Here is a 14,273-nt window from a genome sequence, read left to right as displayed (position 1 = left end):
CCTTCCCCCCTTTTTTTTCTTTTGCCTCTTCGCAGTCGTGGCCATCTACGACTACTCCAAGGACAAAGAGGATGAGCTGTCCTTCATGGAGGGAGCCATCATCTACATAATCAAGAAGAACGACGACGGCTGGTACGAGGGCATCTGCAACGGCGTCACTGGACTCTTCCCGGGAAACTACGTTGAGTCCATCATGCATTATGCTGACTGAAAAAAAGGAAAAGGAAACAAAACAAACCCCTCCCCACCCCTCCAAAAAAAAAGCACTGCAGTTTGGAACAGAGGTAAAAGTGTGAAGATGTACAGATGTATGCAGTGCAGCGACCGCAGCTCACGCGGCTCCTGTTTTCAATGAAGTGCCATGGTGAAGTCTTCGGATTATACTGAATGGTTTTCCTTTAGGGGAGCTCGGTTTTGTTCTGCTCCCCCCAAAAAAAGAAGAAAAAAAACAAACAGTGTCACACATTGAAGGAGTGTGCTGATGCTTTCGGATGACTGGGGTCTGTTAGTTTACACTGCGGACGAGGAGCGGGAGTTCAACCCCTTTTTGTCCGCCGCTGTCACATCTGCGCCGGTCCATAGTACTTTTCACACTTGGTCACATTTCGCCTCGCAGTAAATTGCATAGAACTCAAAGAATACCGAAACAAATGTTGACTTAAGTGTTAATTTGGGCATTCGCAACGAACATATCCAGTATTTCCAGTACGCAGTAGGTCCAGACAGTGAAGGACTACCACCAATTTCATATGATTGAGGCAGTTGTAGCATTCTTCTGGAAGCTCCCACCCCTTCATTTGCACTGTAGACCAGCAGACCGACTCTCCCCTCCTTTCAAAAACATCCATCTTACCTTATCGAAAAAAAAGAAAAAGAAAAAAAAGGACACGCAAACATCCACAGGTGCATTCGGACTCGACCGAATGTTCCATGTCGTCGATGTCCAAATCACAAGATGTTTAAGATGTGGGCGGGGGGAGGGGGGGGGGGATGAGCGAGGACGCTGTTAAAAAGGGTGTGATGTGTATAGAATGCATTACAAGAAAAAAAAAAGAAGAGAAAAGAAAACCGTTTACTTCTTCTTCTGGTGGAGTTTCTTTCTGTTCTTCCAATGGTAATGTGTGTATATAAACTGTAATGTGTGACAAGCTGCCAGTACAGTACATCTGTCAGTCGGTGTGTTTCACCTGTGAGTTGCCATCATCATCATCATCATCATCATCATCATCATAAGTGGAGGTGGTGCCAAGATCTTTTTTTTCTTCTTTTTTTTACCTGAATATTAATTTCATTCATCACAGTGCCATTTTTAACTTTATCCAAGCAAAGCGGCTGTGGGCAAAAATTCATATTTTTTTTTCTGTGAACGTCACGGCCACATCTTTTTGATCATCGGCACTGTTCTTTTTGGGCGACGCGGTCCGGCCACTGTAGCAGGGAGGCAGAAGAACTAACCAGTGTACTATGTTTTCATGTTTGTTTTGTCCAGTGTGCTGGAATATGTAGCTGCACTGATTAGTCCTCGATGACTGTGATGACTTTATTATGATCCCCCCGCCCCCGATTCTCCCAATTGCAAACGCAGCGAGACGTTGATCTGAGCGGCGTCGAGGTCATCGTTGTCGTCGTCGTTCCTGCCAGTTGCCGGTTGATGGTGTGGTGCTTCACATTTGGTGCTCAATAGCCGCAATCACCAACCCAGACAACCTCAGAGCCAGGCCGCTCTCTGCACACCAGACATGTAATGGAGGATCCCAGTGTCCTTATACTCTGTTCCAGAAGGCGAAACACATTGATCCTCAATCACGTCTGCACTGTTGTGAATGTAGGTCGACTCGGCGGGTAATGTACTCCAGCTGGAAGCAGCCTGCTGCTCGTGGTCCAGAGTCTGTTGCTCCACATGAACGACACCCGTTAGCTGCAGTAAAAGGAACGTGATGCATTCCTTTAGGGCTTGAACACGGCGCCGGTGTGATGAGCTCTTTCTTTTTTTTCCTTCTTCTTTTCTACTACTTTTGCAAAATAAGATGCCTGCTCTTACCAAGGGATTGTTGTGGTGCAAGTAAAACGTCACCGCAGTCAAACATCACGGAAAGCTAACGCTCTCAGAATACTGAGTGTTTCCAAACGAGTCACATGGACATAACCGTGTGTGCGAGCAGCGGACATGAACTTTTAACATTTTCAGGTGTCTACGCCGGCTAGAAAAGTGGACAGTACACACGGAGCCTCTGTGCATGAACGTATCTAACCGCCATTACAGCGAATGATTTGCCACTACAGTACATCCCGTCGTTGATTGTATCTTTTCCCATCATGAGGTCATTCTTTTTGTGAGACAACAAACTTTTTTCTACTTCCTGCATTTCTAGCTCCGCGTTCGACTTCGTCGTCACGTCCCGAGGCTTGCTGAGGGAGGTCCGTCGGCGGTTTGTATGTAAAGGATTAATTTATACGTTTTTTTTCATAGATAAAAAAATCATGAGACAAACCACTGATGTGCAGAACTTTGTAATGTTTACCACTTAACGTCTTGCATTTCAGGGCATCACAGGTCAAGGCGCCTTTCTTTGGTATGTGTTTTTCTTATGATCAGAAGTGTGTGTGTGTGTGTGGGGGGATCAGTAACTTCAATGGAATTCAATATTTGTCTTCTCAGTTTGTACATAGGATGTGTTCATTGAAATTTATGTACAGTCTTTTTTTGTAATAAACAGCTCGTTGAAACGATGAACACAACCGTTCGTTTTGTTTCGTGAAGCTGTTGAGAAAGATGTAAAAGTTTGCATCACGCTGTCATGTAATGTTAATATATTTGTCCGCAATGACAAAAGCACTATTAAATATTGTTCTAGATTTGAAATTAAATAACTTTTGAAATGTACTAACTACTGCCACATGTTTAACCATTACTGGAACGTCGCCACTGGCTCCAGGGTCAAATCTGGCCTATAGGGGCACTTCGACCTGATACAGAGACGGAGGTGAAGATGTGTCTCAGACGTGTCTGTGGAGAGGAGGAGGAGGAGGGATGAAGTCAGGCGGAGGCTCCTGAGAATAGTCTTCCACATCTGTGATGTTGGGTGGAGAAGGGCCCGGCTGTGGGCGGATCCCAGAGGTGCGGGTTTTGGATGCGTCTGCAAAGACGATCATACTAAGCTCTCATTCTTATAATTGTGAAGAAATACAGAACACTACTCCCCCCCCCCCCCCATTAACTTGGCCGTCCTCTTGGTGTGTAGACTTACTTGTGTGTCCAGCAGAGCGGAGAGTTTGCAGAGTGGACACCTTGACTGCAGCCTGGTAGTTCCTATACAGGACGGTCCCGTACTGGACACAGACACAGAGGACACAAGTCTGTTACTCCCTGCTGTCAATGAAATGTAATGGTCTGCTGCTTTGTCAGAGTAGTGGAGAGAGAAGAAGGAAAAGCCTATCTTATCCCTGGTGATGGAAATGACAGACGGCGGAACAACTCAACCACGAGAGAAAAAGAATCCTGTTGACGGGGGCCACGAAAGCAGGCTAAGAAGGAGAAAGATGAAACGAAGAGTGAACCCTGGACGGACATTAATCACTTTGGAGAAACGACCTGCAGTTTGTCTTCTTTTCACTAGATCAGTAAGTGACACAACCAGCCTACTTATTAATACTACACCTGGACCATTAACTCAATGGTATTTGCTCAAATTGAGATCTTGGCGGTTGTTGAAGCTTCAGTGTTCATACTTGTTTCTTTTCCTCAGTTATCCCCATAGAGGTGTTGACAGCTTCCTCAGGAGGCTCTGAGGTAAAGTACCTGCGTTCCTTACCGGCGTCATGCGACTGCAGCATCTTTACGACAGTGACCAAACAATTATACCGCCCGGAACCAACCGGGGTGAAGGCCTCTACATAGTCTGTTATCTTCATTATCTCCACGTCTAAACCTGGATCTGTCACAGTTTAGGGGATATGTCGGAGAGCTCATTCAGGAAGACGTATCGCAGATTTGATCAGATCAAAATCACCAAAGATGACGATGCAGTGGAGAGTGTCTGCCCACTGCACAGACTGCAGGCGTTGTCACGGAAGACCCATTTCAATCTTCAATAACTTTTTTGGTTTTTAGACATAGGAATGTCAATCCACTGTCATTATACAATGACAGTCATTTAGTATTTGAGAGTTAAAAATATGTCTGAAAACAAAAATAAAAGTTACGAAAGACTGAAATGGGTCGTCCCTGACGACGCCTTCAGTGACATGCGTAGTGGGCAGACATTCAATGCCTTGCGCTCTCCACTGCATCGTCATCTTTGGCGATTTTTAATTTGATAAAATCTGTGAAACATATTCCTGGAAAATGTCTGGTGCCTCTTTAAATAACTTTGTTCGGAGAAGTGTGTTACTGACTGAGTGTTAAATCTGACCTTGGCAATTCTGATGGAGTTGACCCACAGCAACCGTGTGTGTTCGCTGTCACAACACAGGAACTTGATGTAGGGAGACTCTTTCTGGATGCAGGGATGCTGGGGAAAAACAGCAGTGACGCTAAAGGGTCAGTGCAGGGATTTAGTAATGCACACATGCCATAAAGACGAAGGACTCGAGGAAGACAGTTGAAAAAGGAACAGAAGAAACCGATGCAGCAGACGCACTCTGCTTTATTCTACATTTCTGACCTAGTACAGGACAGGCTCCAAAATCACTGCATCCTACACTTCCCACAATGCAACTGAATAGTGCCTTTTGGTAGTCCCTGCCTTCAATTCCATACTTTCTATTGTAATTGGGTCGGTTGTCAGGATGAGATGACCCTGATGAAAGAGAACATTGTACATCATTTCTCACCGACTGTGTTGTTGTCCCCATGACGGGTGAACCTAACTTGATGCAATGCCCCTTTAAATGCAAGCGAGAAAACCTCTGCTCTCCGTCTGTGTATTTGTTGTACAAACAAGAGCCAGCAGAGGGCCAACTGTACCAGGCTGTTGCTGCACTGTGGACCGGGAAGCATGAATAACACCAGTATTACTGTTAAAAACACATACTGGAAACAAGTGATAGACCCTTGATTCATTTAGTTAAGTTGACACCTAAATGACAAACAAACAAATCCTAGATGTGACTACAATCCTATGGGACAGGAAACCCTACATTTGTTAAAAACACCACGTCTATTTGTGGTTTTGTCGGGGTTCTCACAGCTGAGGACAGGCTGTCAAAAAAGAAACACACACACACACACACACACACACACACACACACACAAAGTACATTGTTCGTTGGTCCGCTAAAGTTTGCTGTAACTCTGAGGCAGAAACTACTGTATGTTAATTCTCACAAGTGTCAGTCTTTGTCAATATGATGTCTAATCTGCAGTCGCAACTCAAAAAGTACAAACTACAGGTCAACAGCTGAATGACCACAAGATACAACCCTGCATGCCCCTCAAATGAGAGGACACACACACACACACGCACACACACACACACACACACAGCAACCTCTGCTTTGACCATTATGGTGTTACAATCACCTCTGATTTACTGATTTTGATTCTTTCTTTTTCTTCACTTCTCTTCTCTCCATCCCTTTTGCAAATGCATCTTTTAATCAAAAGCGAGTGGGATTTCAAGCATATTCAAAAAAAGTGAATGATGTCTAGTACCATGTTGTGGAGAGACTATGAGCACATCTGTCGAGCTCACCTTCAGCAGGAAGCAGAAGTCGGTGGGTGCTCTGTATTTCTGTTTGTAGTTGTCGGCGGTGTAGATGTCAACCTTTTCGAAATGGACAAAACGGGCGAGATCACTGGAGGACTGGAACAGAGCAAAAACACCATATCAAAGTGTTATTATATTGTGACAGATTCAAACGTGGAACACGTGCATTCCTTGATGGCACTAACTATGATTGCTGTCATACGATAATACAGAAACAGGTGTCGGGTTCTACTGCACATGTGTTTTGCAAACAGATCTACTTGGATGCTCGACAGGAACAGTAACAAAAAAAATCACTGCAAAAGCAACGCATATGTTTGTCCATATATGTCATTCATATGGGCTCTAGCCACATCCCTCCATCGGAAGATAAGGATTATAGATAATGGAGAGTAATAAAATTCATGCACAATGGCTCACAACTTTCGAGCTTTTTTTCTTTAAGAGCGAGGTCGTTCATTATTTTGTCCTGAATCTTTGTTTTTAGGATGTTGTGTCGAGAAGTACATTTTTCTATTTAGCCTTATTTTTTTGGTAGGTATTAAAGGTGCAAACACATTTCGACATTCATCCATCCATTTTTTGATTTCGAGCAGAAGCACATCGACAATGGAAACTACAAAAGACCCCCTGAGGATGACCGTTGTTCACTTTGTTTCTCTTTGTTTGCTCCCTCTTTTCCCCATCTCTGACATTTCCTCATAGTCCTCCTGCTCGACGATCGCGGCGTCGTTTTTCCATTTTCATTCATATTTGACTCCCTTTAACGTCTCCGCTGGTCCTGCTTGTGGTGTGGTTACATGTGGGCGGCTGGACAATCTGAGTCTGATTCGGAGACGTTTGTCTTTCCTTCGCCTAACGAACTACCCTTTTTCCAGATCCCCCGATGCTTCATGTCCTTGGCCTCAGATGATTCCTGCAGCTCCCTCATGTTTGCCATTTGCACATCTGCCTCACACTATTTCCGCTCCGTCTATTTCTCCCTCTCGGGTGAATTATTTTAGAGTCTTTCTCCTCTGTCTCAGCGACAGAACAACATGGTTCTCTTTAAGAGAGGGGAGGCCTCCATTCACACTGTCCATCTTCATTTCTCTTCCTCTTGCAATTTCTGGTTCGGTGGCGCCTGAGTGTTCAGATGAAAGCCATCATAGGCTTTGTAAAAAAGAAAAACATCTTTAAGAACTGGAAAAAATATTACCCAGGATTTTTTCTTTGAATCGTCTCTTCAACAAGACACTTATAGTCTGTTATGTCGTCTATAGCCCAGGCACCGTATGTCAGCGTTTGCCTCATTAAAGAAATATATACTTATTTTTATTTTCTGCCAGTTAAATAAGAGGGTGGTTCTCATTTTCAACAACTGCCCTAAGCAAAAAGTCTAATAGTATATGTGTGACTGAACTGTGTGAACTTATGTGCAACCTATATGTAGTTTGTGTACATTTGTGACAGCTATATTATCTAAAGTACACCAGCAGGCAACCAAATTAAACAAATCTAGGTCAAAATGATCCACGGTTATGTCTATTTACACAAAATTGACATGACATTGAGTAAATGCACAACCATTCTTGTTTTTTGGGTGTTTTCTGCATGGCACCAAACCACAACTGAGTATTGTCCACTTTTACATGACGACAGCCTCCAGACTGCCTGTGTGAGGGAGTCGGTGTCAGCGGTGCACCACAAACATGCTCACATTTAAAATGAAACGTGACAAATGGTCCCAACAGTCTGCGACTTGCCGTACCTTTGTCTTTCCTTTGGGCACATAGTAGATGCCAGAGGCCCTGAGCACAAAGAAGCGAGGTTTCCACACCTTCTTCCCATCTTCCTTCATGAACAGCATGCCCTCGAGATCAGGGACAACAAGAGTTGAACTCTCAAAATGTTCCTGCAGGGTCATAGGGGAAAGATGAGATGATGCAACAAAACCGAGATTACGTTAACACAAGTGGAATACGTTTCATGAATTGCAACCCTTTTCAGTTTGCAAATGACACATTGTTAAAACCCCAGCCGTATGCGAGGTGTCTAACCTTGAGTAGGAGTTGCTTGGCGTGCTCGGTAACCCCCCTCAGAGTTGTCTTCTTCTTCCACATGTAAAACAACTGCAGGGTGAGAAAAGCGTGGTTCAGTTCACCGGTGTTAAACCAGACAGTCCAACCTGTACGGAAAAATAAATACTGCTCCTGCTTACCTGCGGTTCTGTGAACATCACGTACTTCTGGGGTCTTGACACGAAATAGATTTTGTTTTCGTTGTGGCGGGTCCACACGGACAGCAGCTCCACTAAGCTTTCGTGGTCCTCAAAGCCTCTTTCTGCAACAAAGATGAGAGAGTGGGCAAACAGTGGCCAGAAACTACACGTGCGCATCAAACTTTAGTCCTGAAACATGTGTGCAGAATTTTTCCTCCTGCCCCCGTGCAAATACATGTGCGGTATACGTGCAAACACAGATGACTGCATGCGATCTGAGTGCATGTACAGCGTGCGTGCGTGCGTGTGCCTGCGTGCGTGCGTGTGCTTGTGCGTGCGTGTGTGGGGTGCAGTAATCACACCAATCTGCAGCTCGGGATTGGCCTCGCACAGACTCCAGTCCATGCTGCGGTCGCAGTGCGTCTTCTCAAACAGCTTGTCCAAAACCTCTCGCACCGTCTGTCTTTCGTCCACCATCAGGGTCCTGGAGCCGCCGTCGGCCATCGCCACCTTCACGATCAACTGCGGAGCGGGGGCCGATGAGATCAGTGACCCGACCCGTGTGACTGCACGGTGATGAGAAGAAGACACAGAGAACCTGCACGCTGACTTTTACCTTTCTCACTTTGGCTTCCCTCAGCTTCTCCAGGGCCAATTTAATTTTCTCTGCCTTTGTCTGGGGTTCGATCTAATAATGTGAGAGAGAAAAAAAATCTGTTCTTCATGCACGTTCATGGAATTTTGAATGATCAGTTGCATATCTTATAGGTTACCCTCTGCGCCGCTCCTCTGGATGAGTCAGCAGTGTTTGGTGTTCGTGGAAGGGCGGCTGCTGCCTCAGATCCCCGAGTCGCGGCAGCTGGATTTTCTGTGAGGCTGCTGTTCCGCCTCGCAGAGGAGGGATCTTGTGGTGTGGATTTTGCTGCGAGGTCAGCCACCAGGGCATCCAGGTCATGGTCCTCCAGTTCATTAAGAGACTCTGACGAGTACAAGGCAAGCGTGCTCATGTCAAAGAATTCTTTTCACGGCGTGTTTTGTCTCTTTTGGAAAAAAGGAGGACGCCTCTAGATTTCCAGAGGTTGGCCCGACCGTCTGGCACAAGAAAGAAAACAGTCGCTCGCCAACTTCAATGAGAATTCTTATCTCTGCACATCTCCCCCCTCTGCTTGCATCGTCCCACATCCCACTTATTTTCAAAGCAGCGTGACTCACCTCTCAGGTCCGTGAAGCCGATGGAGAAGGCACTCCGTCTGTGTGGATCGGGATCCGCCTCTGGTGAGTCCACTGCAGGAGGTAAACTCTGCAGGGAAATGATGTGACGGCACATTAGCAACATCTCAGAGCCTCTCCCCTCACTGTCTTTATATCAAGGGAAAAAAATCTAATGTAATTACATTTAATGTTCTCACACACATACGAGAAGCAGCAGTTTTAAGGATCAGATAAGCACTTTAATCAAAACATCAAAGTGGATCACGTGTGTCCTTGAACTGCTGTTCATTTATGTTACCTGAGCCCGAAATTTATCGGCGACTTTGTTTCCTTGCACTTTATCATATCGAAAAAAAATGAGACATCAACTCATCAAGAACACTAATTTGTTAAAACCAATGAAATTGCACTTCGTGAATTTAACCATTTCTGGTATACCTGCGTCCAAAATCAAATAATGTCAATACCATGAGGGGAAAAAGGATAGTGATAGTGATATTTTAATCATTAACACAAGTCTCCACAGGCTCATAGTCTATAAACAAGCTGGAAACACAGCCAACCGGTGCCGTGCAGCGTGCACTTCAACCCTGGTGAAAGCCTCTGAAAACACGTCGTCATGCCGGAGCTGCTGCTCAAATAACACCTCCAAGCTCCTGAGGTCATGGATTACCCCCCCAAAAAAACCCCCACTCCTCTTTGTCTTCTGGCTCCGAGGCAGTGAAGCAGAGAGAATGGACCCAAGCAAGGCAATAAGAAGAGTTACTTTAAATCTAAGTGTCTGTCCAACTCTGGTAGAAAGTCTGTGGAGTGCTGTTTGTCACTGTGATGGCTCTCCAAGGAGACGCATGCCAAAGTGACATAAATACTGTAGAGTCTCTTTCTGGTATGTCTGATGTAATGTTCGTGACTGATCCCGTTCTTAGGGCCGCCCTCGTTCAGATTTGACGTGGGCAGTCAGCGCCTGCGGGCCGAGGTCGCATCGGTTACAAATGTGTAATGTTTTTCTTCTGCGAGAGTCGCAGCGATATGATGAGCAGCTTATGTGCGCTTATGGGACTCCACAGCCATCGCCCCGCAGTCTGATCCAGATGCGATGACTTCACGTCCTAGTGTCCCTTCATATTTTATTTAATTTTTTCCCGTCAGATGCTCGGTTTCCAGAACAACGACTGCCATGCGTAATCAGATAATGTCCAGACATCGAGTGATTGGTCTCGAGTCGCTTCTCGTAACCGGTTCCTACTTCAATCGCACCGATGGCAACTTTCTGTAACTGCTGGAGTCACGTTTTGAAAAAGAATGCACGGTTGCGTTTTTTACACAATTCCGCGTTCAAATCCCAGATGCATTATGGGATCTGTCATCCAATCTCGTTGCAGGTATATGGCAGTGCTGGTCTGTTGGCACATAGTTTTGGTCTGAACTCAACATATTACATTACATATGTTTGTTGTCTTCAGACAGTGAAATCCCAATGACTTCGGTGAAACCCCCCCCAATTTTTCTTGTGCTGCATCATCAGAAGCTCAGCAGTTTCTGCTTTCCATGAAATATCTACCAAAAAAAGTTCTTGCTCCACAGGATTGATCGTTGTAACGTTCGTGTTCCTCCAACTTTTGGTAGCAATTGAATTTCATCCAGTTTTTTGGGGTTTAGGACGAAATAGCTACAAAACATCATCCTCAGCTATACTCTGCTGCACTAGTGTTTAGTGATGCTCAGCATATGTTACCGTGCCAACTGGTCAAATTGCCCCCTGCTAGACATTTGCATGTTAGCGTTGTCAACTTTGAAAGAAACCCAACTCACCTGAGCGAGGTGGTCGATCTCGTCGAGCAGTTGACTGAACATGACGTCTATGTCCTCCATCTGAGAACAGCGGGACATTTAGATTTCTGCAGCCGCACAGGGGAATGGAGAACATGCACAGACATTGCAGCGGAGAAACACGGCAAGGAGGATAGGGAAATGAAATCCACAGACGATCTCAGTTCAGTTTTTTAATTTTGGTTTCGACAGTCAATTCTCACACAGTTTGTCACGCTGCGACTGGAAAGGTTGGTAAAAAGTAAACTGCCCTGAAAGGTGCGACACAACCGTCAGCATTCTGGTGGCATTAAGACACAATCACTCTTTGACACGTGCATGCACGTATACACAGTTTGGATATGTCTGTCATATCTGTAAAAAAAACCTGATAAACCATATCCAAAGCTTGTGCCTAATAAATTCAACCCCAGAAACGTGGGATCTGTTTTTAAATAAGTCACATGCACCAAAAAAACAATATCATTTCCACGATTCCACAAGTGTGGCGTGTTAAAATGGCTTCCATGTTGCCCTGGCTGTAAAGTTTGTTTTTTGATTGCCCTCCAGCAAACCTCATCTTCCAAATGAACTGATTCAAGTGGCCCGTTCATTGAAGATAATGAACTGCTCTTTATTTTTGCGGTTCATGTTCCATTTTTATCATGCAGCAAATCCGTTCTGCCATGAACACATAATTTCACCTAAGATGCAACTCTAAGAAGTGATTTACTGGTAATTTACTGGTACTCCCTCGCTGACAGACCACGTGAGATGATTGAAAGCAGCGTGGAGGAAAACTCTTGTCTGCTGAAAATCAAACATAAGCTTATTTTGGGAATATTGAAATTAAATATTTGAATATTGAAAAGTAATCAATGAATTATCTTTAAAAAAGAGGCTTAATACAGACCAAAGATTTTCATCTAACAAGGTTTTTGCCTCTGGTGTTTTTCCATATGTAGGCGGCATCTTGCCAGCTTTAGGGTCATAAATACATCTTGCATGTGGAGCAGCTTAAACAAAAAAAGCAAACTGAAGAATGTTTCTTCGTTTCTCGCCAACTCTTTCAGTCTCCTTGTGTCGCTATGTGCAGTTATCAATTACAATTCTGCAGAATCTATATTTGGCATTGCACAGAAACCGAGGAAACAGCAAGTGCAGAGGTATAAGTTGTTGGTGAGATGTGAACGGCTCAATTTTCTTTTTAAGTTTTTATGTTTTTGTGAAATCCCGTTTTTGTGTTTTGCTTTCTTTAATACTTCTCTGCATGCAATTAAGATCGTCTATTGTTATGTTGCGAAGCTGCTGCAATTCATTAACCGTGTTCCACTTCACATATTCCAGTCTTCAGTTCGCCTGCTGCTGAGTGGATAGTGAGAGAAACCCTGTGACCCTGAATCTCCTTTTTTTTGTGCGTGTTCATCTTAAATCTGCATTAATGCTTTTGTTTTGTCTACTTGGAAACACAACACTGACATTTTATGACCTTTTTAAGTTGATAGGGAAAGCAAGTGAATATACAGATGTTTATTTATAAACAGCGTCCAGTAGACATGGCGCCGCATCTGAAATCCATTTGAAGTTGAGTATTCTGGTTTCTTTTGGCCCATGGTCTCGGTGTCCTCATTTACTCCTGAGTTGAATACTCCAAAATAATGAAAATATTCACCAGTTGCAAACTTTGTCTCTGTCGGCTGTTTGGTGAGCGGGTATACAGTTAGTTTACACAGTCAGAGTTTGTTTTTTTGTTTTTTTTATGTTATTATGTTATACCAAAGTTCATATAGTGACCTTATTAGCATATAATAAATCACTACTGTATGTTTAACTTATCTAATCTTATTCATTACATTAACCACAGAGCCGTCACCCTGCTGAACGCACAGCGCTCGCTGCCCACCTCACGGCGGCACCACCGCTGCACTGGACTGCTCAAGGTGACTGCTCTATATGTTCATCTTCACACCCAATATATGTTCTATTTATATCGGTGCCATAACTTGTTCTGTGCAATGCACCCTGTATTCCCCACACAGGCACTTTATTTGTGTAGCTATTTCTACTGTGTCTCTCTATTTTGATTCCTTTTACATATTTATATATATTTTATATTTTCCATCCTATTTTCACCGTGTGTTTCTAAGTCCATAAGTGTTTTTTGTTTTTTTTACTGTTAAATTCATATATGTTTTTTTGCATCTCAATTTGTGCGTGTTTCCTGATTAGGCATCTTCAGGCTCTGGACGTGCAAAATGATAGAGGTATGAGTATTCTGTCCTGTATACAGTAACTCATACATGGCGTTTTAGGTTTTCATATTTTTATGTCTTTGTCCAGTTATCTATTGCTCTCTTCTGATTTATACACACACACACACACAGACACACACATACACACAAGCAGAGAGGTTCAGTCTTGCTGTGTTTATGCTGAACAATAAACAGACCATCCATTAAACTGTAATGAGGTAAAGGGGAAGAGTGAAGACGACGGTGGAGCTCCGAGTATTGTTTCCATATGAAAGTGAAATCTGTGGATCAAGAAAGCGAACCATACCTTTTTTGGCCTCTCAGGCCTTCTGCCTCCCACATGTGAGAGTCAATCCTGACTTCTGTTCCTCATATTTGAAAAAAATAAATAGTTCATAAATAAAACATCGGTATACCCATTCCCCATAGCAATTACTGGTACCTGTCAGTAATGTAATATTTGCATGTGCTTATCAAAGCGCGCATGACAAAACCACATTTGTTTATGAATTCCATGCTCTCATCGGGGCTCGTCAGATTGCTGCTGCCGGTCTCCCACTGTGGTCTCGCACATCCACAGAGCGAGAGACGGGCAGGCGACCGAGCCAGAGCATGAGTGCAAAAAAGAAAAAAGGGAAAAGCCATTCATTAGAGACTCCTATGCATGAAAGGCACCAGTAAGCCCTTCCTGCTGACAGTAAACCAACATGTTTTTCCCTTTTCTTGTGGTCGAGAGCTTCTTACTGTTCCCTAATAAGTTGCACAACCATCCACTGGCGGCTGCAGCGAGAGGACATGTGTTTGTCCTGAACAAAGCTGATGTGAAGGTTCAGCTATTTAACTCTTGAAGGAACTAACCAGAGGGAGAAATACATTTGTCCATAAATATATATTGTTACAATTCAAAATAATAGTAATTATAAAGAATGTCAGTCTTCTTACCTTTTCCTGTGTCTTTCACACGTACAGTAGGTGTGTGTCAGTGCTAAAACACTCGAGGGTCAGTCTACTGAGACTACTGAGACTACTGTGACCGTGCCTGCACTGCCTCTGCAGATATCGGCTGAACTTCCGATGAAATCAGGAAGTGGA

The 14,273-nt window shown here is 44.0% G+C and overlaps 2 protein-coding genes across 7 annotated transcripts in view; one reads left to right on the top strand and one right to left on the bottom strand.

Annotated features, from left to right (window-relative positions):
• Positions 1-2,734, top strand: part of LOC118310538 (abl interactor 1-like) — a 25,611-nt gene extending 22,877 nt beyond the window's left edge. For all 4 annotated transcript variants that reach the window (XM_035633542.2, XM_035633546.2, XM_035633543.2 and 1 more), the window contains one exon: positions 36-2,734. In XM_035633542.2, coding sequence (XP_035489435.1) covers positions 36-211 — 176 coding nt within the window. In that variant the 3' untranslated portion in view covers positions 212-2,734. The remainder of the gene's footprint in view (positions 1-35) is intronic.
• On the bottom strand, positions 2,496-14,273 carry LOC118310540 (amyloid beta A4 precursor protein-binding family B member 1-interacting protein). 3 transcript variants are annotated; one of them, XM_035633549.2, is made up of 13 exons: positions 14,124-14,273; positions 10,933-11,018; positions 9,121-9,208; positions 8,682-8,887; positions 8,525-8,596; positions 8,271-8,430; positions 7,909-8,030; positions 7,748-7,819; positions 7,459-7,602; positions 5,694-5,804; positions 4,413-4,511; positions 3,249-3,330; positions 2,496-3,137 (listed from the first exon to the last, which is right to left on the bottom strand). In XM_035633549.2, the coding sequence occupies exons 2-13, from the start codon at positions 11,008-11,010 to the stop codon at positions 2,998-3,000; spliced, it is 1,374 nt and encodes a 457-aa protein (XP_035489442.1). In that variant the 5' UTR covers positions 11,011-11,018; positions 14,124-14,273; the 3' UTR covers positions 2,496-2,997. The 3 variants fall into 3 exon arrangements, with proteins under 3 accessions (XP_035489442.1, XP_035489443.1, XP_035489441.1); XM_035633550.2 differs by having other exon boundaries at positions 10,933-10,992; positions 14,124-14,260; XM_035633548.2 differs by lacking the exon at positions 14,124-14,273 and having other exon boundaries at positions 10,933-13,460.

The sequence above is a fragment of the Scophthalmus maximus genome, chromosome 5 (assembly GCF_022379125.1).
Source record: "Scophthalmus maximus strain ysfricsl-2021 chromosome 5, ASM2237912v1, whole genome shotgun sequence".
NCBI classification, from domain to species: Eukaryota; Metazoa; Chordata; class Actinopteri; order Pleuronectiformes; family Scophthalmidae; genus Scophthalmus; species Scophthalmus maximus.
This window is presented reverse-complemented; position numbering and strand designations above follow the sequence as displayed.

What these genes read in the sequence shown, in the direction of transcription:
- LOC118310540 (XM_035633549.2), bottom strand. Translation starts at nt 11,010, where the DNA reads ATGTCCCGCTGTTCTCAGATGGAGGACATAGACGTCATGTTCAGTCAA. An exon ending in CAATCCCGAGCTGCAGATTG is followed by an intron (nt 8,031 to 8,270) that starts GTGTGATTACTG and finishes TCTTTGTTGCAG; the next exon opens with AAAGAGGCTTTGAGGACCAC. An exon ending in ACTCCATCAGAATTGCCAAG is followed by an intron (nt 3,331 to 4,412) that starts GTCAGATTTAAC and finishes GTCTGTGTCCAG; the next exon opens with TACGGGACCGTCCTGTATAG.